This window comes from Suricata suricatta, chromosome 8, assembly GCF_006229205.1.
Source record: "Suricata suricatta isolate VVHF042 chromosome 8, meerkat_22Aug2017_6uvM2_HiC, whole genome shotgun sequence".
Classification (NCBI taxonomy): Eukaryota; Metazoa; Chordata; class Mammalia; order Carnivora; family Herpestidae; genus Suricata; species Suricata suricatta.
In genome coordinates, this window is record NC_043707.1 from 48,922 (window position 1) to 70,644 (window position 21,723).

The 21,723-nt window shown below is 59.5% G+C and overlaps 3 protein-coding genes across 6 annotated transcripts; 1 reads left to right on the forward strand and 2 right to left on the reverse strand.

The window, feature by feature from the left end:
* Positions 1-235: 235 nt before the first annotated feature.
* POLR3K (RNA polymerase III subunit K) lies at positions 236-4,562 on the reverse strand. The gene is made up of 3 exons (XM_029947450.1): positions 4,399-4,562; positions 2,984-3,071; positions 236-796 (listed from the first exon to the last, which is right to left on the reverse strand). Exons 1-3 carry the CDS (start codon positions 4,507-4,509, stop codon positions 669-671), a joined length of 327 nt encoding a protein of 108 aa, XP_029803310.1. The 5' UTR covers positions 4,510-4,562; the 3' UTR covers positions 236-668.
* Positions 4,563-4,610: 48 nt separating this feature from the next.
* On the forward strand, positions 4,611-7,690 carry SNRNP25 (small nuclear ribonucleoprotein U11/U12 subunit 25). Its single transcript, XM_029947449.1, has 5 exons — positions 4,611-4,979; positions 5,796-5,886; positions 6,103-6,208; positions 6,720-6,794; positions 7,217-7,690. Exons 1-5 carry the CDS (start codon positions 4,626-4,628, stop codon positions 7,272-7,274), a joined length of 684 nt encoding a protein of 227 aa, XP_029803309.1. The 5' UTR covers positions 4,611-4,625; the 3' UTR covers positions 7,275-7,690.
* A 388-nt stretch (positions 7,691-8,078) lies between these two features.
* RHBDF1 (rhomboid 5 homolog 1) lies at positions 8,079-15,191 on the reverse strand. 4 transcript variants are annotated; one of them, XM_029947445.1, is made up of 18 exons: positions 15,056-15,191; positions 14,856-14,986; positions 14,492-14,596; positions 13,717-13,930; positions 13,118-13,327; positions 12,923-13,045; positions 12,694-12,851; positions 11,933-12,190; positions 11,704-11,815; positions 11,515-11,589; positions 11,262-11,423; positions 10,355-10,455; positions 10,139-10,202; positions 9,682-9,776; positions 9,368-9,443; positions 9,194-9,294; positions 8,914-9,067; positions 8,079-8,696 (listed from the first exon to the last, which is right to left on the reverse strand). In XM_029947445.1, exons 1-18 carry the CDS (start codon positions 15,170-15,172, stop codon positions 8,277-8,279), a joined length of 2,676 nt encoding a protein of 891 aa, XP_029803305.1. In that variant the 5' UTR covers positions 15,173-15,191; the 3' UTR covers positions 8,079-8,276. The 4 variants fall into 4 exon arrangements, with proteins under 4 accessions (XP_029803305.1, XP_029803307.1, XP_029803304.1 ...); XM_029947448.1 differs by having other exon boundaries at positions 8,358-8,472; XM_029947447.1 differs by lacking the exon at positions 14,492-14,596.
* Between the last annotated feature and the right edge of the window lie 6,532 nt (positions 15,192-21,723).

The window sequence follows — 21,723 nt, forward strand, 5'->3', positions numbered from 1 at the left end:
CAAGGCATCCGTCCATCCCTCCCTCCCTCCCTCCCTTCCTTCCTTTCGCAACTGGAATGATGAAGAAAGAAAATAAAGATTCTTTCTCATACATGTGCTGCAATCTTAGGAAACAAGACCAGAAATGCTAGGTGGAAACCCACGCCCTGAGCTGGTCCGCGGCCGGCAGAGCCCCCGGCACAGCAGCAGACTGAGGTCCACTGCTCGAGGCATTTAAAACACCGAAAAAGCAGTATTCCACTTTCCACTTTAATTAAATATTCAAAATTTACTTTGATCAGTTTACAATTAATAGTTAAGTACTTAGGGATATCTAGTGTACTAAATTATGAAATTCTATTTTCACAAGTGTGCAAAAAGGGTACACAGCTCAGAGAGCTGCCGACGAGAGACCATCAATTCCCCAGCTCACGTGAAAGATAAAGGAGGACGAGAGTGAACGTGGTTATGGAGACCCTCCCCCCACACGAAATCTCCCTGGACAGAAATGAGCTCAGCCGCTGACTGGCAGACGGGCTCCTGCGCAGGCCTCCTGGGCAGCTGCCGGAATGGGGTCACCTTTCTGCCACACCAGCAAAAACTCAGGACGACAGTGCACAGTCCTGCCTGGGCGTCCACCCTGGTGATCCACAAGGTGAGCGGACCCGCCACAGCTGGGCCAGCCTGGCCTAGTCCCTCCAGCGGTGTCCACACTGAGCATTGCAGCATTTGTAGAAAGTGGTCATGGGCTCGTCTGCGGAGCGGGTCTGAAGCTGCATGAAATAGGCCCGGGGATGCTCGCATTTAGGGCAGGGCTCTGGCAACAAGAAACACAAGTGACCCACGTTATTGTAAAGAAGGACGTTCATAAAAAAAAAAAAAAAAAAAAAAAGAATGACGTTCATGACCAAAACACGCCTGTTAAAAGCAGGTGCTATGGAAACGTATCGCACACCCTCCCCCACCCCGTTCATCTGGCGTCCCTTGCCCAGGTCGCCTTGGACCATGACCTGAAGCTACAAGTAGTGGCAACACCCCCCCCCTGCTCCCTCAGTGGGCGAACCGAGGACACCGGGGTCTTGGGAAACACTCCTACACCCTCTGTGGGGCCCGTCTTTCTTCTCGAGTCTAGCTGAAGACTCAGAAATGAACATGAAAAGTGACTGAGGGCTACCGTGTGCATGATGAGCTCCACTCCCTGAAGAATCTTCGAAGTGCGTTTCTGTCATCTGGGCCTTCTCATCTCCCCAGAGAAGCCCCCAGTGTACGATGAGCCCACTTCCTTTACATTTGGGGACCCAGGGGCGCCTGGGTGGCTCAGTCGGCTCAGCATACGACTCCTGATTTCAGCACAGGTCATGATCTCACGGTACCTGAGTTTGAGCCCTGTTTTGGTCTCTGTGCTGACAACACAGCCTGCTTGGGATTCTCTCTCTGTCCCTCCCCTACTCAGGTGCACACTTTCTCTCTCTCAACGCAAATAAATGAACTTAAGGGGCGCCTGGGTGGCTCACTCAGTTAAGCGGCCAACTTCGACTCAGGTAATGATCTCACGCTTGGTGGGAATGAGCCCCGCGTCAGGCTCTGTGCTGACAGCTTAGAGCCTGGAGCCTGCTTCGGATTCTGTGTCTCCCTCTCTCTCTCTCTGCCCCTCCTCTGCTCACTCAATGTCTCTCTCTCTCTCTCTCAAAATAAAATAAAAAGACATTAAAAAAATTTTTTTAATAAATGAACTTTAAAAAAAAAAGATTGAGGGATGCCTGAGTGGCTCAGTCGGTTAAGCATCCGGCTTCGGCTCAGGTCATGATCTCACGGTTCATGGGTTCGAGCCCCCCATCAGGCTCTGTGCTGACAGCTAGTTCAGAGCCTGGAGCCTGCTTCAGAACCTGTGTCTCCCTCCCTCTCTGGCCCTTCCCTGCCTGCACTGTCTCTGTCTCTCAAAAATAAATTAAAAAAAAAAAAAGATTGAAATTTAGGGATCCATTTTGGCAACAACTCCCCAGGCTCTTCTTATGAAGATCTCACCACACAGCCCACGCCTTTGCAAAGCGCCTTGAGACAAAGTTATTTCACTTTGAGAAAACTGACCCTACTCTTCCTAACACCTTCAAACACTCTCAGACACCATGCTGACCACCAGGAACAGACTTCCTTTTCTTTTGACAAATTCTGCCAATGCTAATTTCACCGTATCAAATGTGGCTGCTCTTCTGTAAGGGACAAAAGAGAGTGGGTCCTAAGCAGGACCTGGCTCTTCCCCCACCAGGCACAGCTGTGTCTAGGGCTCTCCTCTTTCCTTGCTTGGTCATGTCTACCTTTACCAGATAGGAAACCAGACTTTAACACTTTACTTTTGTTTTTTTTAAGTGTTTCCTTATTTTTGAGAGAGAGAGAGAGACACACACACACACACACACACACACACACACACACACGCTGAGCGTGAGCAGGGGTCGGGCAGAGAGAGAGGGAGACACAGAATCCGAAACAGGCTCCAGGCTCTGAGCGGTCAGCACAGAGCCCGACGCAGGGCTTGAAATCAAGGACCATGAGATCATGACCTGAGTATAAGTCGGACGCCCAACTGACTGAGCCACCCAGGCGCCCCATAAAGCTGTCATTAACTTTAAAAAATCTACACCAGATTCTTCTTCCTTAAGCTCTGACTTGTATTTCTCCTGTCACTGCTGCTGTCATCACAGCTACCAACCATGGAGTGTGCTGGATGGCCTCACTTCATGCGCTCCGTATCAGTGAATGCTGAATAGCCCCAGAAAGGTCAAGGGAGCCCGCCAAGGTCCTAAAACATGCGGAGGTCACTCAGACTCTAATCTAGGTCTGGGCCTACACTGTCTGAATGACAAATTATTTAAGGAAAACATGAACACACTTTCTATTTTTAGAAGCTCGCTTCCTCCAGGACATCACTGTTGGGACATGAAGTGTCACCGTCAGCAGCCTCATTCCTCGCCACGGCTCAGTAACAGACAAGGTGACTCCTCACCTGCGGTGGAGTCAACGTTCTCCCAGGCAGCTGCTCCACCAAGCACATCATCCACTTCTTTCAGCTTTGGGTACTTCCGATTCGTGACCTAACAAACAACAGCAGCTCTTCAGGCTCCCGGGATTCTCCCCAGACTTCCTTCAAGCACACTAGACGGATACTGAAAGAAAACAAAGTTTCTACTCTCACAGAGCAGGACTTGTCATTGGGGTTTAGAGGACCCAGGTGTGGGGTACCTCTCAAAAAGAAGAGAACGATCCGCTGGTGAGCAGAACATGTCTGCAAGGACTGGAGGCCACACCGGCACAGACTGGAAAACGGCACAGGTGGGATCCCACACGTCTGGGACACTAAATAACCCAACGTGAAAGAAACACAACTAAAGCCAAAGAGTACCACTTAGCTGGGAAGCCCAGCCAGAGAGATTTCCAAGCAGGTCACTTTAGCGTCCTTCCCAAGTTTTACCACACTTCCTTGAAATTTCAGGGTTACCTAAGAGTTCACACTTCCCAGTTTCAGAGCCTCAACTCCCACAACACAGCTCTGCGGTAAAGCAGTAATGCAAACATTAAGAAGCAGTGCTCTACTTCTAAAAAGTAAACGCGTGCTAACAAATAACGATGTGATTTTCGAGGCAAAATAGCAGGTTATAATACAGAGTGCATGATTACACTACACTCTGAGTTCAGACTAGAACATAAGAGGGAACAAAACAGAAAAATCACTGCTCTGCTTACACCTTCCGTCCTAGTAGTGATAAACAAAGCACGTAAGCTACATCGTATATCGGAAGGCAAGGAGTCCGACGGATAAAAATTAAACAGGGAAGGTGGACAAAATGGGAGGGGCTAGTTTTAAACGCACCAATCACTAGACATGACCTATGAGCGGCATGGTTATCTAGAAAAACGTAAACCGAGCAGACGGCATGTGCAAAAGCTCGGGTAGTAGTGCCACGTGCACAATGGGGGCTCCTCCAAGAGACTGGTGTTGCTAGACAAATACTACGTTAGGACGTGCCACCAGACTTGCAAAGTCGCAGGGAGGTGTCAGTGTCAGAGCCTGCCCGGCCTTCAGAATGCACGGGAGATGCTAAGAGCTTGCGAGCACAGGACGCACTTGATCTGACTTAGACGCTGACAGGATCACTCGGGCGGCTGCCGTGAACACAGTCAAGGGAGCGCGCGCGGGGACAGGAGCCCGAGGGCGACGTTAGGATGCGACGCCGGGAGACGACTGAGCGGGGCCCAAGGTGACCGCACTGGGGAGGGACAAACAGCGGGATCAAGGTAGAGACCACAGGATGTGCGGCCGAAGGGAAGCGGCTGGGAGACCAAGGGCGCAAGAAGGCGGACTCGCGGCTGGCGGCGGGGAAGCGGGAGGTTCCCGGCTCAGGGCCAGCCTCTGGGCCCCACCTTGCGGGTGATGTTGTGCACGTAGGGGCAGGTGTTGCAGGCGAAGCGGTGGCAGCGCTGTCCCTCTTCCACGATTAGCCCATTCCCGCAACCAGGGCAGAAGAGCAGCATGGCGGGCGACTGGGCTCCACAGGCTCCCGGCAACCCCCGCGGCCGCTGGGCACCGACGCTAGACCCGTCTCGAGCTCACATTGGTTCGGGAAGCCGCCCCGCCGCACGGCCTACCAATGGAAACACCGACTTCGCGTTCCCAGCGAGCACTGCGGCAGGCCGCTTCGCGCTTCTCATTGGTCTTCGTGGAGGCCCCGCCCCTCCCAACCCCCTTGAAGGGGGGGGGGTTACTGTCCTCGCGCGTGCGCGTACCGCCTCCATCGCGTACGCTAACTGGTAGTGCAGGCGAAGCCGAGGGTCCCAGAGGCGCCCTGGAGCAGGCGGAGGAGGAGGTGGCTGTACGGCCCGAGACGCCTGAAGACGATGAGGACGAGGAGGAAACGCTGCCACACTCCGAGGCGGTAGACGTGTTCCAGGAGGGTCTCGCCATGGTCGTGCAGGACCCGCTGCTCTGCGATCTACCGATCCAGGTGCGCGCGGGCGGGGGGCCGCCAGGGTCGTTCCCCGCCGGTGCTCCCGCTGACCGGCGTCTGGAGGCCCTGATGGGGAGCTGGGGGAAGGCGCCTCTGGGCTCAAACAAGGGTCTCAAGCTTGGGGCTGGGGTGGGAGGAGCGGGACGAGGCTCTCGCCTGGCGCGCAGACTTTAAAGGGGCTCAAAACAGAACAGGGAAAACCCTAGTCGAGATGTATGACCTTTTAATACACTTTTCAAAACTCAAAAGTCATGTAAGTATGTAAAGGGGAGGGGGCGGGCAGTAAGTTTTACGTAAAGACAAGATCGGCATTGCTGGTTTTTCACTTGTCAACCTTCAGTGTGGCTCACCACGATCCTGTTAAATCCTTGTTATTTTGCTCGTATTGGAATTTTAAAGTTAACTTGTATTATTTCCTACTTGTATTACAATGTTTTATCGTTATTGTGTTTTTGGTGTTCTGGTAAATCTTGTACACTTGCCTCACCTCAACATTGCCCTGGGCCCTGGCCTGAATCCTGGTGGCTAGGGGCTCTACAACTGGACTGACCTTGTGTTTCCTGACACCAAGCCCCAGAATCGGGATGTGATCCTCATTCTCCCATTTCTATACTCCTGAGTTTCTGTTGCTTTGCCCATTAGATACAAACGTGGGTGGAACTGGGAAACCCCAACATAGAAGCAAACATTTTTAGTTTCTTGTCCATAAAAATGGTACTGCTTTTTGGACACTATCAGCTTGTTTCCTTTTGTTGTTGTTTGGGATGGTAAAGAGAGGCAGGGCTCCCACTTCCCCCCTTGGTCTTTTTGTAGGTTACTTTAGAAGAAGTCAATTCACAAATCGCACTAGAATATGGCCAAGCGATGACAGTCCGCGTGTGCAAGATGGATGGAGAAATAATGCGTAAGTGCTCCCTTCTCCTTTTGGACCACGCAGTCTTGAGTTTTCGCCCCGGCAAGATGCTAACAGTGGGGAAACTCGAGGGCCATGTCCAAGGATATTGGGGCAACCGCAGGCCCACCCTGCCCAGACTTGCATCTCCATCCAAAAGTCTGGACAGAGCTTCTGGGTTCTTTGCCTGCCATCTGAGGCTGTGCCTGTTCTCCATTCGTGTTGCAGCTGTGGTTGTGGTACAGCATGCCACGGTCCTGGACCTGAAGAAGGCCATTCAGAGATACGTGCAGCTCAGGCAGGAGCGCGAAGGGGGCATTCAGCACATCAGCTGGTAAGTGAAGTCGCAGGAAGGGCTGGTGCCACGCGAGCACCTGGTGCGTGTGTGCAGCAGAGTGCCTGCGACTTCCGAGTTCCCTGTCCCGAGCCCTGAGCCATGGAGGCTGCCTCCTGGCCTGGGAGCCCGCTCTTCCATGCTCTCGGACCTCACCTGGACAGCATTCCCAGCGTCCGGAGGTGGCCTCCCGGGTCACACGTGCTGCAGCCGTCAGCAGCCCCGCCCCATCTTTACTGGGGTGCTCCCCTCAGGAGATATCTAGGTCAGATACCCGCCGTCTGTGTCTTGGTTTTGCCGTGTGTGTTGTTAATAAGGTGTGTTTGGCTCCCGGCTCTGTGAGAGCAGTGCTTCCGTAGAGATACCTCAGGCCCAGTGCAGACGCGGTGCAGGGAGAGGCCACCTGCCCTGGGTCCCTGCGTTCATCTCACCGCACCCCCCCCCGCCCCGCATCCCAGCTGCCCTGTCACTGTGTGTGTGGTCTGCGTGAAGCCCCATCTGAATCTTGCAGGTCCTACGTGTGGAGGACATACTACCTGACCTCTGCAGGGGAGAAGCTCACAGAGGACAGGAAGAAGCTTCGAGAGTAAGTGTGGGCCCCATCTGGAGCTGCGTCTGGTGTGTTGGCCTCTTGTTCCCCAAGCCCTGCCAGAGGGCTGGGGCCCCTTCCCAGGATAGGAGGAGTCTTAAATCAGTTACTGGGGAATAAGCAAGACCAGGACGGTCCCCGGCTGCAGGACTCCTTCCTGCAAGGAGCTTCCTGGGGCCCCTTCCTACTGCAATGGGAGGCACAGGCGCAGTGGGAGCCCTGCTCACTAGTGGCAGTGGGGCTTCCCGTGGCCCTAGGAGGGCGCTGAGAGCGCGCACGGGAGAGGGCTGCCCGCTGGCTCTCCTCCCTTGTCACATGCCCTCCCTACTCCTCCTTTCTTGGTCCCTTACGAGCCTCAGGTGAGGAGTCCCAAACAGACCTTCTGCAGATCACACGCCAGAGCCCTCCTTCTTTTTCAGTTACGGCATCCGGAATCGGGATGAGGTGTCCTTCATCAAAAAGTTGAGGCAAAAATGAACCTCCAGACAAGGACAATGTACTCGTGACCAAGCTCCACCCCCCATCCCATCCCTGCCCCCTTCCCGAAGGAGGAAGCCTTCTGCCACTGTTTCCTTTTCGCAGAGGAGGGAGGGCTGAGGTTGCCTGCGCCCAGCAGAACGCAGTGGAGCCCTAGGCCGAAGCACCCTGACCATGCAGCAGACGGGCCTGGCCCCGCGTGTGGGTTCATCTATTTGCTTCTTAGTTTGAAAAGTAAAAGAGCCACAGTTCTTGGGGCAGGAGGGACTGGTGCTGCCCAGTCACAGAGGAGAAGGAAGGGCACAGGACAGTGTGGTGAGTGCTAAGGTCGAAGATGCTCCACCTGAGCCCTGTGGCCGCAAGACCCTTTTACTGTGATCTCTACAGCAAAGGGAAATAAAGGCAGAATGGCTGGCTTTCTGTTTGTGCTTATGGGGAAACAAAGGCCTGGCGTCAAGGGTATGTAGATGGGCCCCCAGCCTCGGCTCACAGGGTTCGCCTCTAGCAGCACCTTCACCCTGTGGCTTCTGGAAAGGGAGGTAGCCTGGGGCCGAACTTTGAGCAGCCGGCTGGGGAGGGAGTGCTGGCGTCGTGGGGTGCCCTCAGTTGGGGGTGAAGGGCGACCGGACAGCTATGGGTTCTGTAATCGTCAGGAAGGGAGACAGGTGCAGCCACCCACCTGGCCAGGAGGTGGGTCTGACACTTGGCGCCCTGTGCTGGGGACCTGTAAACGAGCTGGTCAGCGGCCTGACGGGTCTCCCTCCACAGCCCCCAGTCAGAAGCCAGAAAGACGAGGCAGCCCCGGTAAGTTAGTGGCAGCTAAAACGCTCCCGGTCCATTTATTGGCCACGTGAGGTGGTCGTCAAGAGACTAGTTAGAAGGTAATTGTGGGAACTGGCGTAATAAATGCCCTGGAGTACGAGAGGCCCGCGCTCCGGGGCAGGCGGGTCGGCGCAGGGCTCGGGGCAGGCGCGTGCCCCCCCCCCCCCCCCCCCCCCCGGCTCAGTGGAGCTGGGCGTCCAGCTCGTACTTCTCGCAGAACTTGTCGGTGAAGGGGATGCAGGTGAGGAACTCGCACCACTCGCAGCGGACGGGGGAGAAGTAGAAGAGGACCACCAGGCCGGCCAGGAGGCCCAGGAAGACTGCCTGGAAGACGATGATCTGGCAGCGCTTGCGATACAGGTCAAACTTGCCGAAGCTGATGTAGGGCAGGAAGGCAAAGGAGAGGAAGAGGCCGCTGACGAAGCCCGAGACGTGAGCAAAGTTGTCGATCCAGGGCAGCAGCCCGAAGGCGAACAGGAAGAGCACCACGGCCGAGAGCTTGAAGAAGGCCCGCCAGGGCCTCGCCAGGACCTGCCAGCTCTGGAAGAGCTCCACGAACAGGCAGGCCAGGATGCCGAACTGCGAGCCGGCCGGGCCCACCTGGCAGCAGTGCGGACGGCTGTGAGCGCGAGGGGCTGAGCGTGCCCACCCTGCCCAGAGCCCCGTCTCCCCATCCCGCCCCCCCCCCCCCCCCCCCCCCCCCCCCCCCCCCCCCCGTGGCCCGGACCACACTGAAGGAGCCAAGGGGAGATGCTCCCGGTGCGTGATGGGCAGCAGGTGCACGTGGAAGGGTCCCCACCCTGGACGACAGCCTTACCTCCGCCCGGTACGGCAGGAAAATGGCACTGGCCAGGTTACCAGTGACACCACTCAGCAGGTAGATGATGGCTATTCGGTGCCAGCCTGCCAACTTCTCCAGGTCCCGCAGGACAGTCATCTGGAAGCAGACTGACACCAGGCAGTGCAGGATCCTGGGGGCGGGGGGGCATACTCAGCCAGGAGACCACCCCTTCACCACCTCTAGCCACCCTGGGGTCCCTGGGAAAGCCACCCCGCCCCACCCCCACCCCCCGCTCAGCCCACATGGCATCACTTGCCCAGCGTGCAAGAAGAGGGACAGCCACAGGCGGTAGAACTGGTCAGGCACCTCTGGGTTGAGAAAGGGCAGGAGCCCACACACGTCATCCATACAGTGCACCTGTGCAGAGTGGCCCATCAGCACCCACTGTGGCTGGGGGGAGAGGGGAGGGACACTCACCCTGGAGGCCTACCTGGGAGCACAGTGTGGCCTCCTCGTGGAAGTAGCCCCTCATGAAGTCACAGTACTCCCGGGAGGTAATCTCACACCTGAAAGGTCAGGCCAGCATTGGAAGGACTTGAAGAGGGGCCCACGGGCAGAGGCACCCAACTATGCCACCCAGGCCCAGCCTTCAGCCCTTCTTGCCCCCGGTTGTTGGCTCTGGGCAGTGCGGGCAGACCCGTGCTCACCCCACGCCTCCTGGAATCTCGGGTTACTTTGGAACTTGGTGAGAGAGAAGGGCACAGCCCCCGGGCAGTCTGCACCTACCAGCGTGGGCATGCCTACCTGCCCTTCGTGCCAATGCAGCAGGGCCGGCCTGTGATGACACAGTCCATATGCGGGTGGTTGGTGTGGTTTCCGGCGCTGTTTTTGGTGCAGATCTGGGTCACAAGTAGGGGTGAGTTGGGTGGAGGCCTCCCCCAACCCTGGGCCCCACAGCCGCGCTTGGGGACTGGGGCAAAGATGGACAGCCTCCGAAGGTAAAACCAGCCTCCCTGGATGCCAAGTAGGCTACCCACCCCGGGACGTGGACGAGCCCCCTATCAGGGCGGAGCACTAACGTCACTTGCCCCTAGGCGTCACCTGGCTCAGGGGCAGGCACTGGCCTGCAAAGGCCAGAGGCACAGCATCTGAACACGCAGGGCAGTCCCGTGATGGGGTGTCTGGCATCACTAATGGGGGAAGTGTGGATTCCTCCCCCACAAACAGGGTGACTTGCAAAGAGCCCTCCACCCCGGCTCACCGGCCACTTGGTGATGTCATCTGGCCACTCGTGGGGGTCCTCGGAGGAGGGCTCGTCACACACCCTGCATGAGCCCAGGACGTGGTCAGACCCTGCTTTTTGCCCTGGTATCCATGTCCTCCCGTCTGACTCGATGACACATGGCGCAGCTCTACCCTCTTCCCCCAAACCCCACAGAGCCATTGGCATGGGAGGTGAGGGAGGGGCAGGACTGACCTGGGGTCCTGGTGGCAGACGGAGCCAAACTGCCTCTTGTGGCCAGCAAGGTCAGGGGCACTGGGGTGGAGGGGCCACTTCACCCACACCGCCAGCGTGGACTGTGGGGGGACACAGAGTCAGCCCGTGGTCAGAGCCCACCCTTAGCCAGTACGATCTCCAGGAGGTGGGAACCAAAAGCAAAGTCGCTGACCCACAACCCAACTTCACTGAAATTATACTCCTCAAACGTGCAGGCCTGTTGGGAGCTCAACAGCATGATTCCTGTCAGCTTAACAATAGAAACAACCTGTGTCCAAATCGGAGCTGGTGTAAATAAACTTATACTATAAAGTTTGTAGTAAATAAGCTATAACTTTATTACAAGATGACGTAATAAAGGGGCGCCTGGATGGCTCAGTCGGTTAAGTGATTTCCGCTCAGGTCATGATCTTGCGGTCTGTGAGTTCGAGCCCTACATCAGGCTCTGTGCTGACAGCCTGGAGCCTGCTTCAGATTCTGTCTCCCTCTCTGTGCCCCTCCCCCAACATGCTGTCTCTCTCAAAAATAAACGTTAAATTTTTTTAAAAAGATGATGTAATAAAAACTTGGATCAATCTTGTTTTCTTGTTTTTTTTCAATTGTTTAGTGGAAAGAATAAAGCAACACCACGTGTGTAAACTTAGGGCACGTGCACAAAACAGGACCAACGTGCAGAAAGAGCACACCCGAGTCAAAGACTCGATACAGCTGTCCTCTGCGACAGGACGAGCGGGAAATGGAGGAAGCAGGGGATAAAAGGAGTAAATGCGAGCGGAGCGCCCCTGCGCAGACGGACGCACTGCTGTGCACGCAGGTAGGGTGGGACGGCTCGGCGGGCCCCATCCGAAGGCCGAAAGCCAGCGCGAACTCGCGCGGGGGCACGCACCGAGCACTCCTCCTCCGACGTCTGCACGCAGCCCGACCGGTCGTTGCGCACGCAGCAGGCCGAATGCTTCTCGCGCTCGCGCGCCGCGCGGATGAAGCTGTGCACCTGCGGGTCCTGGCGCATGCAGGGCGAGAACTTGGCGCCCAGGTGAATGAGGGCCTCCTGCGGACGAGTGGGACGTGCAGCTGCGGAATCCGGCCCCCTGCCAGCCCAGGGCTCCCACCCTCCGGCACCCACAGGGCCCTGCCCTCACCGAGCTGGGCCCGATCCAGAAGTTCTCCTGCTGCACATACTTGACATTCTCATAGACCCCGCGGTTCCGCAGGACCTGGGAGGTTGGGGAGAGAGATCAGACAGAACCCACTCCAGCCGCCTCCTCCCGGAGCGAGGCAGGAGGGAGTCTACGGGGCTGGGCTGGGCTGGGCAGGGCGCCAGAGCTCACCGAGTCCACGGTCTCGTGCTGCGAGAAGCCCACGGGCGCGATGCCGTAGATGCACACGGCTAGAATGGTGACGAGGGAGTGCACGAAGGTGAGCCAGTAGGTGAAGAACGGCCTGCGGGGCAGAGCGTCAGCGGAGGCGGCACCCCCAGCCCGGAGAGCCCGCCCCCACCCTGCAGCCTTGCCTGCTGGGCGCCGCGGCCCACCCACACTGCCCCCCCCCCATGCCTACCTGTGGTCGTCCATGTCCTCAATCTGGCGCTTGACATAACTGTCGATACGCTTGCGGTAAGTGCGGTTGGTCAGCCGGCCTACCATGCCCAGCCCGTACGGCCGCTTCTCCCTGGCAAAGAACTTGCGCACAGGCATGGCGATGCGCTGGCCCCGCCGCTGCCCCGCCGTGCTCACCACCTCCTGCCGCAGCCGCACCTTGGGCTGTGAGGCCGCCGCGCCGCCCTCCTTCTGCTTCCTCCAGCCGCGTTCCAGGGGCCTGCGGGGGGGCAGGGGGGGGGTGCAGTCACCTCCTGCCCCAGACTCGCCACCTGCCTCAGTCCCTCCCAGCAGGACCAGGACAATCTCTCCTCTCGGTCTGGCTCCCGTCTAGCACTGAAGGCTCCGTGCACGTGTTCACTATCAGCCTCCTCCTTACCAGTAAAAGAGCAGTCTGAGCCCCGCTGGGGATGGCGGAGGTGGAACCTGCCCTAGGTGAGGCTCCCTGGACGATCTACAAGGATCAATCACATCCTCCACCTCCCTGCTAGATTTCTGTCCAGCCTGTGCACTCTGGGATCATGTTCCTGTCCCACAGGTGGGCACCCAAGCCTTGAATGGTGCCCAGCCCAGGGCCCCACAGCCATAGTGACCAGGCTGGGCTCACAGTCCCCGAGATGACCCCTCCCCTCGGCCTCCGCGGCATCGGTGCCCCAGGGCCCAGACGCTCTGGACAGCCGTAGGCCGTGCCCTCGCCCCTCCCCACGGGCTGGCGGCACTCACAGCATCAGGTGGCTCCGCTCAAGCTCACTGCGGTCCAGGGCCCCGCCTGTGAGGTCCGCCTGCTCTGTGGCTCTCTCCCAGTCCTTGAGGGCTGCCTCCGAAGGGGACTCGAACACCTCGTCTGGGTACGTGGACAGCTCCTCGTGGAGGACTCCTTCCTGAGCAAACACACACGGTCAGGGTGGGCCATGTAGGCAGAGGGGCCTCAGGCCATGCCCCGTGCTCTTACCCGGGCAAAGAAGGATGTGTCCAGCTCGTCGGGGAAGTCCGCGGTGTCCTCCTCCAGGAAGCTGGCGGGAGTGAAGCTCCGGCGCTGCGCCCGGCGCAGCGTGCCATCCCTCACAGAGCGGCCCTGCCAGCAAGGAGGTGAGCCCGCGGCGCATGGCCAGCGTCGTTCCCGCCCTGCCCCAGCCCCTGCACCCACCTTCACCAGGGCTGCCGCTGCCCGGAAGCTCATCTTGGCCACCGATTCACGCTTGCGTCGCCGCGGGAGCCGGTTGAAGCCCGAGCGGGAGCTGGAGAAGGAGCAGAGGGAAGCGGCGCCTGGCGTGACAGGTGTGTGGGGGGCACTCAGGCCGTCGGCCGTGTCATCTGCCACTCGGAAGGCCCGGCCCCGGGCCAGGGGATCTATGATCTGGCAGACGGACGGAGAGGTAAGAGTCAGGGACTGGGTCATTGCTATGGGGGCTCCTTTTCCACCCCATACCCCAGTGTGGAGGACGCAGCTGCGGGTCCTCACACTCCCCCGTGGGTCCCTGGACGGTGGGTGGGTGCCCAGAGAGGGCCCCTTCCTCGGCTGTTCATCCTGCGATACTCTAGAGAATGGCCCGTGGTACAAGCCCAGGACGCTGTCCCTTACCCCCGGCCCCCATTCCCAGAGTATCTCGGGGACCTTTATGGGACCATTGACAACCGTCCCACACCATGAGCTCCGAGGAACTCCTCTGCTCAGGCTGACTGTGTCCCCAGTCCCAGCCCAGGGAGCAGAGTGCGAAACTGGAAGGAGGCACAAGGTGGGCATACCCTCTGCATGCCCAGCTGGCACGGCCCCACATACAGTGGCGGGGGCGTCTCCGTGCTGGCCAGAGACACGTTGTCCTGGCTGGGCAGGTCCAGCTCCCGGATGGCCTGCGGCTTCAGCCTCCCATAGCGCTGGCTGCAGTGGCGGATGCTCTTCCGCTGCCATTTCTGGGTGCTGTCGCTGTCCTTGCTCACCCCGAACCAGTCAGCTGTGCCCCTGCCACGGGAGGGTCTCAGCAGGGTGAAGCCGGGTGTCCCGCCCACCCCAGCGGGGGCCTCGGAGGCCCTCCTCTCGTGCAGCATGCCCCCACCCAAGCCTCCAACGACTTTAGGGTCTGGGGTCCAGGTGCGCTGGGTCTAATTAAGGGGATGAGAGGGTTCCAGCCCTGGCCACCGGCCACCACCCCCCAAACAACGAACCAACTCCAAATTCCTACTACAGATGGCAGGCCTTGCCCAAGTGAGTATTTTGCACAGATCCTCAATCCATCACAGAGAGGGGGGTCATGGGAGTCCACGGCTGGCACTCAGAACTCAGCCCTCAGCCAGAGAGCTTGGCCCCGGGGCAGCAGCCTGACCTTGGACATCAGAGAATTCATGCAATGGGCACTGCACAGCCAGGAGAGATGCTTGTAGCTCTTAGACGTGCAAGGAAAACACCACCGGCACCCGCGGTTAGGACCCCCAGGGGACACCAACTGCACCAGCAAGTCCCCAGAGGTCACAAGCCATGCACACGCCAGCTACCATCAACACATTCATGCCCTGTCCCAGGTACCTGAGCAGGGACCGAGAGAGAGACCGGCGCTGTGGGAGGGCCCTGCGGGCACCGGGGGCACCCAAGAGGGGCAGAGTGTGGACACGCCCAAAGCGTACCTGCCGGCTGTTGAGGGGCCAGAGCATTGGGATGGGGGAGACAGAGAGGGAGAAAGCAAGTGCTGGAGGGGAGTAGAGAAGGTCGTAGAGAGCAGCTGGTCCCCAGAGCGGGAGGAGGACAAGGTGACCCGGGAACAAGATTGAGGAGAAAGCAAGACAGGCAGGGCCCTTGCTCCATTCCTAGCCCTAGTACCCAGAGGGGACCCTGTATGATGGCCTCTGTCCCCCCAGCCCCCACCGGTGGGGCAGCCAGGGCAGCACGGTACCTGCGGATGGTCTGCGTGATGGACGTCTGGCGCAGCAGCACCGGCCGCCGGACCTCGTGGTGGGGCGAGGGGACGCGGGCTGTCTCGGCCGGCATACTCACACTCCGCAAGAAAGCCTGGCGTCTCTGGGGCTGGGCAGTGGGGTCACGGTGAGGAGGCTGGAGCGGGTGTTCCCACAGCCCCTGCCGGCCGGCGCCTACCTGCAAGCAGCTGGGCTCCTCGGCCGCGGGCGGCGCCACAGCTGGTATGTCCAGCTTCAGCCAGGGCGGCTTCTTGCGCTGCAGGCTGCTCGTGCTGTCCCTGCGGGCCTCACTCATGGTTCTGGGTGGGACAAGGCAGGCCTGGGGGGCGGGGGGCGGTGTTACTCAGTAACAGTGCTGACGCAACTCTGAGGGTTCGCTGGGCCCAGGGATGTTCCTGGTCCTTGATGCTGAAGGCCTACTGGGTGCTCGGCGCTAATCTGCTGGATGCCTGCTTCATTCGTCCCTAGAGACGTTGCAGGCACTGGCACTGAACTAGGTCCTCAGTCAATATAAATTCATTCGTGTCCAAAGATACAAATTCGTAGCAGATATTTGAGCATCTACTATGAGTTACTCTTGGTGCCTGGGAACACATTGGTGGAGAAAGAAGGAAACAAACAGAGACAAAATCCCTGCCTTCCTGGAGCTTTCAGTCCAGACAAACAGTACACCTATACGGAGACACAATGTGTCAAAACATGAAAGTATGAGGGGGAAGACAGCAAATTCCAGTTTCTGGGGCACGGATGCCTCCCTGCGAGGTGACATCTAGCAAAGATATGAAGGCCGGGGGTTGGGGAGCCAGGCTGAGGGCCCCAGTCTCACACAGGACACAGCTCATGTGTATCTGACCCACAGCTCACTTTCTTGACATCTGCTCCATAGACGAAGGGCCCACTGCATCCACAACAGGGGTGCGTGATCCCACCATCTCAAGGAGGAACATGCCTTGCAGGGGGCCACGGATGTTCCAACCTGCAGGGGACCTACTGAAAACCACTGGCATGCAGATGCTGCCATGACCGCCAGGGGCCGCCATGCACCCAAAAACAGACGCACAGCAGCGCGGGGCACCTCCCTCAGCAGCGGAGACCCTGGCACAGCTCACCGGCCCAAGCAGAACAGAGAGGACCCAGGGCAGAGGCCGTGGTTTGATTTGAGTCTCTGCCGCCTGGCCAGGGGACAGTGAGGCAATGGCCATGTGACCATGGCCTCTTGGGCACTCAATTCCCCACTTACAAAAGGTCAATTTCAGAGCATATCTGGTTGTCCCTCCCCAAAGGACCTCAAGGTGTCTGGAAGCAAGAAATCAAGGTTGGAAGGGTTGCCCAAGCACACTGGGGGAGCCTGGATAGCACGAGTGGCCAAGCGGAGACTCCAAAATCCCGCGGGTACATCAAAGAGCTTTGGGCCCAAACAGACTCTGAAATTTGGCTTTGGGAATCCACCCACAAATGCCTCTCGAAATAGCCTCCCTTGCAATCCCCTGAAGGAGATATAGAGAAAGCCCTGCCCATGCCTTACAAACAGGAAGGCTGAGGCCTAGGGAACAAGGGCCTTGCCCAAGGTCACATATTCAGGGAGCCTAAGTGCAGATGGTCCCAGGATGCTGCCCACAGCTCCCCCAGGACTCACGCAGAACAGGGAAGGCAGGAACCCTGTTCTGAGCAACTCCCAGCTGTGCACTGACCTGGGAAAGTCGAAGGAAGTTGTTCACGCCCCTACCCAGACCAGGAAGGGCATGGGGTGCTGAGCGCTGCCCCTCCAGCCCCTCCACAAAACGGGGGTAGCCCCTGGTGCTGCTCACGGATCCTTCTGGCCCTGGATCCACCGCTGGGAATCCGCAGGCCTCCCGAGGAGCCTCCCCATGCATCGGCAGCCCGTCCGGGCGGTATCAGCTTCCCCACTCTGGAGTTCAAGGAATGTCTACGAGCTGCCTGGCTTACACACCACACACATCCGTGACCCTCCCGGCTCCCCCCCCCCCGGCCCCGGGGCCGCGCCTCACACCCCGCGGCCTGCCATCTCCAGACTCTAGTCATGCTCCTCCCTTGCACATGCATTCTGCCCAACGGACCCACAGCCTTTGGCAGGCTGGGCCCACCCCCGAAAGGTGCTGCCAGCCCTGGATTCCCCTGGCACGGCCCGGGGGTTCACCCCTGTGTCTGCTGCCCTGTTCCCACCGGGCCACAGTGCCAAGACAGGCCTGCTCCAGAGCCCCTGCTCAGTAAACACTGCTCCCCTCTGTGCATGGGCTGGCAGGGCCCCATCCTCGTGATCTGGAAGGATGAGGGGATCCTGAAAAAGACCCTTCAATTGCGTTCTGGGAGGAGGAGCTGACCACAAGCCCGGGTCAGGGCAGGGATAGCACAGGCAAAGAAGTGGGAAAAGGGCGGGAAGACACACAGGAAATCTGACATTCCCGGCCCCTGCTGGCCTGGGCTGAAGGTCAGCCCCAGGAGCACAGCAAGAGGTACCAGATCCCTGCCTGTAGGCCCGGATCTCCCAGTGTCCCTCACTTCCACACAAATCCCTCCCGTGTTTGCGGCAGAACCTGGAGGGTGCTCTGTAAACCACAGGGCTACAGGATCCCCACCCTGCCCCCACCCCTCTGTGCACAGCTCCCCGTCTGGGCCTCAAGTGGGTGGGATTCACAAGGCGGGGGTGCTCCACAGTGGGCCCCAGCGGCGTGGAGGAGGGGCAGGCCCAGAGGACAAAGAGTCCGGGCTGGGGAGGGGCACGGTGCCCACCCAGAGGACACAGTGGTTCTGTGTCCAGGCCTCCCCCAGGCACACAGTGGGCTCTTGTTCCCAGACAGCCCCTCCAGGGGGGATCCGGACAGCATCCCTGCTCTGCTGACCCCCTCGGTACAGGAAGAAACCGCAGCCCAGGGAGGGCCTGGGTGCTCGGGGTCACACATCATCTGAGTCACTCTGGCGACAATCAAGGCTGCCACCCGTGGCCCAGCCCCATCACGACATCCCCAAATGGGCATCTAGAAGTGGAGGAGAAAGTGCTGACAACCGCTTATGAAATGCTAAGTGTAGGGACCAAACCCAGCAAGGGGACACGAAATAGCGGGGCACATCAGGTGCCGATGCCAGGCACTCTGGGCAGCACAGGACACGTGCGGGGCCCATGATGAGGGCCTGAGATGGGGCTGAGGCCCGAGGGCCTTGAGCTGCTTTAAGTGGAGGGAGAGGGCTGGGAGCGCCTGCAGCCTCTCGGCAGAGGGCTGGGCGGGGCGCCGGGCCAGGCCCACTGAAGCAGGTTTCTGCTCTGGGGATGAGTGGGGACCCTTCAGGCTGGCACAGTGCACAGGTACAAGAGGGGCCGGAAAGCCCATAGAGGGAGGCCCGTGGGGAGAGCCTGGCCTGAGACACTGGACAGACCCCTCTTGCCTTCACCACCTGCAACCCTCTGCAATTGTCAATTTTTTCATCTGATAATCAGGGGCCATAGCAATGCCCGGCACTCAGCAGGTTCTTGAGAAGCAGCAGCTAATCCAAACACCCAGGCTGAAAAAGACCTTGCAATTGCATCTGGGAGGCAGAGAGAGCAGCCAAAGGAGGTGGGGGGGGGGGGGAAGCAGGAGGGCCCCAGAGCTTGCACGACCAGAACAGAAGCCATGCGGTGGGGGAGGTGACACCTGGGCATAGGACCCTTCAGAGATGCCCAGTTGGGAAGGTGCAGCCAAGAGGCAGGAGGAGACTGGGACCATTCTGGCCGCCCGGGCCTGGACAGTGGCCGGAGCCACTGTGCGGCTGGGTCCTCAGGCGTGAGCAACGGCCACCAAGCCACTCAGGCCCGCTCTGCCAGGTGGCAGGACGCCGCCAGCAGGGGCGGCTGGAGGCCAAGTGGATAGCCCGATGGCCCAGCCCCAGGACAAGACCCACCAAGCCCTGGCCCCACCCTGCCCAGGGGACCGCCCCCTGCCAAGGTCAGCTGGAGCAATGGGCCGCACCCCAGGACACCTGCCCAGACGTGTCCCCAGCTCACCTGAGCACGATCCCAGGAGGGACCAGATCCTGCAGCCTCCACACTAGCGCCCTGACCTCTGGCCCCAGTCTTCTGGTTAACCCCTAATCTCATGCTCATCCCCAGAAATCCTTTGGGAACAGGCTACTTGCTGTGCGGCAAAGCAGAAGTCACCTGGCCTCTCTGTGCCTCTTTGTCTCGTGTGTAAATGGCATAATGCTAAGAATGGTAACGGCCAGGCCCGCGCCCTCCTCAAGCCTCCCATATCTCACCACTTGTGAAGGAAACAAGCTCAGAGAGTCACAGGGCAGGCCGAAGACCGAGCAGACGGCCTGCGCAGTGCGCTCTGCCCATTCCCAGAAGGATACATCAATCCCTACTTCCCCCTGTCACCCATCACCAGACAGATGTCACCCCAGACACGCATGTGGAGGGCTAGTAATAGAACAACAAAAGGCTCCCTGCCACAGGCGGCCCCGAAGGGACGAGAATCCGCAGTAATAATTACACTCTAGGACCCGGCCAGGGAGGGTGGTGCGCAGGGAGCGCCAGCCCTGGGGAGTTCTGCCCAAGGGCTCCACAGGCGCATGTGGCACCCACAGTCAAAGGCCCTGACCGCAGCAGCTCTGACAAGGGCCTGACGGTAGATACACCCCAGCTTAGGGAGCCCCAAGCCTCAGAGAGGTTGAAGTTCCACGCCACACAGTCAGCCAGCAGGGTGCAAGGGAACAGACTGAACTATAGAAGATTCTGGCTGAGCCTTAGGTGAAAGCGCCCCTCAAGCTGCAGAGGGGAAAGGCCCACATCCTACCAACATGCCTGGCTCTAGGGCAGATGAGTGGCCTGGCCACCGACCAGAGTCCCCAGAAGCTCCCCCTGAACACAGGTGCTTCCTGGTTCCCTGACACCCTCAGTTGAGCAGCCTCCCCCCAGGACGGGCCCACTGCCGGAAACTACTAGAGAAGGCCCAGGACGGGAAACCAAGTCCCAAGGTCTGTTAAAAGAGCAGAAATGGCTTGTCGTCAGAAGCCTGGCCCACCTGCCCGAAACCCGGCTCTGACTCACCCTGCTGCCCTGTCACAGTCCGCAGGAAGGGGCCCTCTGTATTCATTGTACAGATAAGAAGACTGAGGCTCAGAGAGGTCCGTCACCACCGGAGGTCCCTGAGCCCCCACGGGAGTTCAAAGCCTTGGACAATGTCTGCGCAGGAGCTGGGGTGCAAGAGGTCTGTGTGCCTGCCTGGCTGGCCCCGGCCAAAGCCCCCCAGGGGTAGGGACAGACCAGCTGGGTCCCTAAGGCTGTGGAGGGCCACCAACTTCCCCCGTCTGCATTCAAACACATCCAACCCAGGCAGAAGCCAAGGAACATGATCCTTGGACAGAAAGTGGATCCTGTCACAGACACCAGGGAGGGGGAACTGGGGCTGGCAAGGGGAGCACCTCATCCAGAGAGAGGAGCAGCGGGCTGTGCCCTGAGCAGTAGCTGGGAGCTGAGAAGACCCTGAGGGAGGGCCCTAAAAGGCAGGGAAACTGGGTGATCCCCTCCGAACAAAGGATGTGTGTTCCCAAGGGCAGCAACCTGACCACTAATGCTGGATGAGGAACGTTGGTCACAGCAAAGCTCCAGCTCTGCTGCCCTCAGTTGGGCCATCTGCACAATGGGAGGCTGGTTGGCTGCTTGGAAGAATTGGAAAGGGGCCTGGGGCCCTTCAATTTGGGGCCGCTCAACTCCTGCACCCACCTACTAGCCTCTGCCCCGTTCTCAGGGAAAAGGACCCAGCTTGCCTAGAATGACGGCTGGTGGCAGGGGGATGCGGCCTTAGGGACCTCTTGGACCCCAGCCTGGACCTTCCTCCTGATCGCTGGGGGCTCTCTAGGGGGCTGGGACTGGCTCTGGGTTGGGGGATGGGGGATGGGGGAGAACCCAGCATCTAGCTGGACCAAACCTGAAAAGCTAGTTTCATCCTTGAATTTTCTCAGCCAGGAAGTCCCAAGGTTGAGGACGGGGCTCCCCAGCACAAGGCTGGGGCCTCCAGACCCAGGACCCCCGCCCACCCAGACAGACACAAGAGTCCCACAACCCACGCTGCACAGAAGGAACTCTGCTCAGGAACCAGCGGGGCCTCGGGCAGGCGTGACTGTGGGACCCCCCACCCACTCCCCGCGCAGCCCCACGGACTAGCTCCCCGCCAGCAGCCGGCCAGGCCCTCCCCCAGTTCCCTGAGCACCTGGGGTCCAGCCATCTTCCCCGCCAATGGAAGGCCAGCCCCTAGGCACGCCCCCACCTCCCGCCCGCCCCTCGCTCCTCTCGGTCCCCAAGCACAAGATACGGGGTGTCTTTGAGAGATCCCAGGAGCTACAGTTCCAGTATTTACGACTAGGAAGGCAAAGGTTGCGAAGCGGGAAGCGGGGTCAGTCCGCCGCCCCCACCTCCCCCGCTCCTGCTATTATTGGTGGTATCATTCCCATCCACGGGGACGACGGCCGGGACCGGGACGATTCCGAGGAGTCCCACCCTCGGAGCTGGAGTTTCGACTCGGAGCCCCACCCACCGGTGGCGGCCGGGAAGGAAAACGTCAGGGGGGGAGGGCACAGCTCGGAGGAGCCCGGGGACACCCCCAGACTCCGAGCCCTCCCCGGGACCCTCAGCTGTTGGGCGGGGGCTGGAGCCGCGCTGTCCGGCCCGCTCGGGCCGCCGGGACGTGCTAATCCGGCCACGGGCTATTTTTGCGACGCGCCGGGTTAGGAATCCCGGGCTGGGCCGCCTCCGCGGGTAGGTCGGGAAACTCCGGGAAGGAAAAGTCCGGCCGAGCCGGGCGGGGACTCGCCCGACCCCGGACCCGGACCCAGACCCGGGGCCCTCAGCTC

Bases quoted from the DNA above. Each gene is read 5' to 3' on its own strand.
- POLR3K (XM_029947450.1), bottom strand. From the start codon at position 4,509: ATGCTGCTCTTCTGCCCTGGTTGCGGGAATGGGCTAATCGTGGAAGAG. The intron at 3,072-4,398 runs GTGGGGCCCAGA...GTTGTTTGTTAG, and splicing joins TGCACAACATCACCCGCAAG to GTCACGAATCGGAAGTACCC. The intron at 797-2,983 runs GTGAGGAGTCAC...TCTTGTTGCCAG, and splicing joins GAACGTTGACTCCACCGCAG to AGCCCTGCCCTAAATGCGAG.
- SNRNP25 (XM_029947449.1), top strand. From the start codon at position 4,626: ATGGAAACACCGACTTCGCGTTCCCAGCGAGCACTGCGGCAGGCCGCT. The intron at 5,887-6,102 runs GTAAGTGCTCCC...TTCGTGTTGCAG, and splicing joins GATGGATGGAGAAATAATGC to CTGTGGTTGTGGTACAGCAT. The intron at 6,795-7,216 runs GTAAGTGTGGGC...CTTCTTTTTCAG, and splicing joins GACAGGAAGAAGCTTCGAGA to TTACGGCATCCGGAATCGGG.
- RHBDF1 (XM_029947444.1), bottom strand. From the start codon at position 15,172: ATGAGTGAGGCCCGCAGGGACAGCACGAGCAGCCTGCAGCGCAAGAAG. The intron at 10,456-11,261 runs GTGCGTGCCCCC...GTCCCCCCACAG, and splicing joins CGTCGGAGGAGGAGTGCTCG to TCCACGCTGGCGGTGTGGGT. The intron at 9,777-10,138 runs GTGAGCCGGGGT...CTTGTGACCCAG, and splicing joins ATGACATCACCAAGTGGCCG to ATCTGCACCAAAAACAGCGC.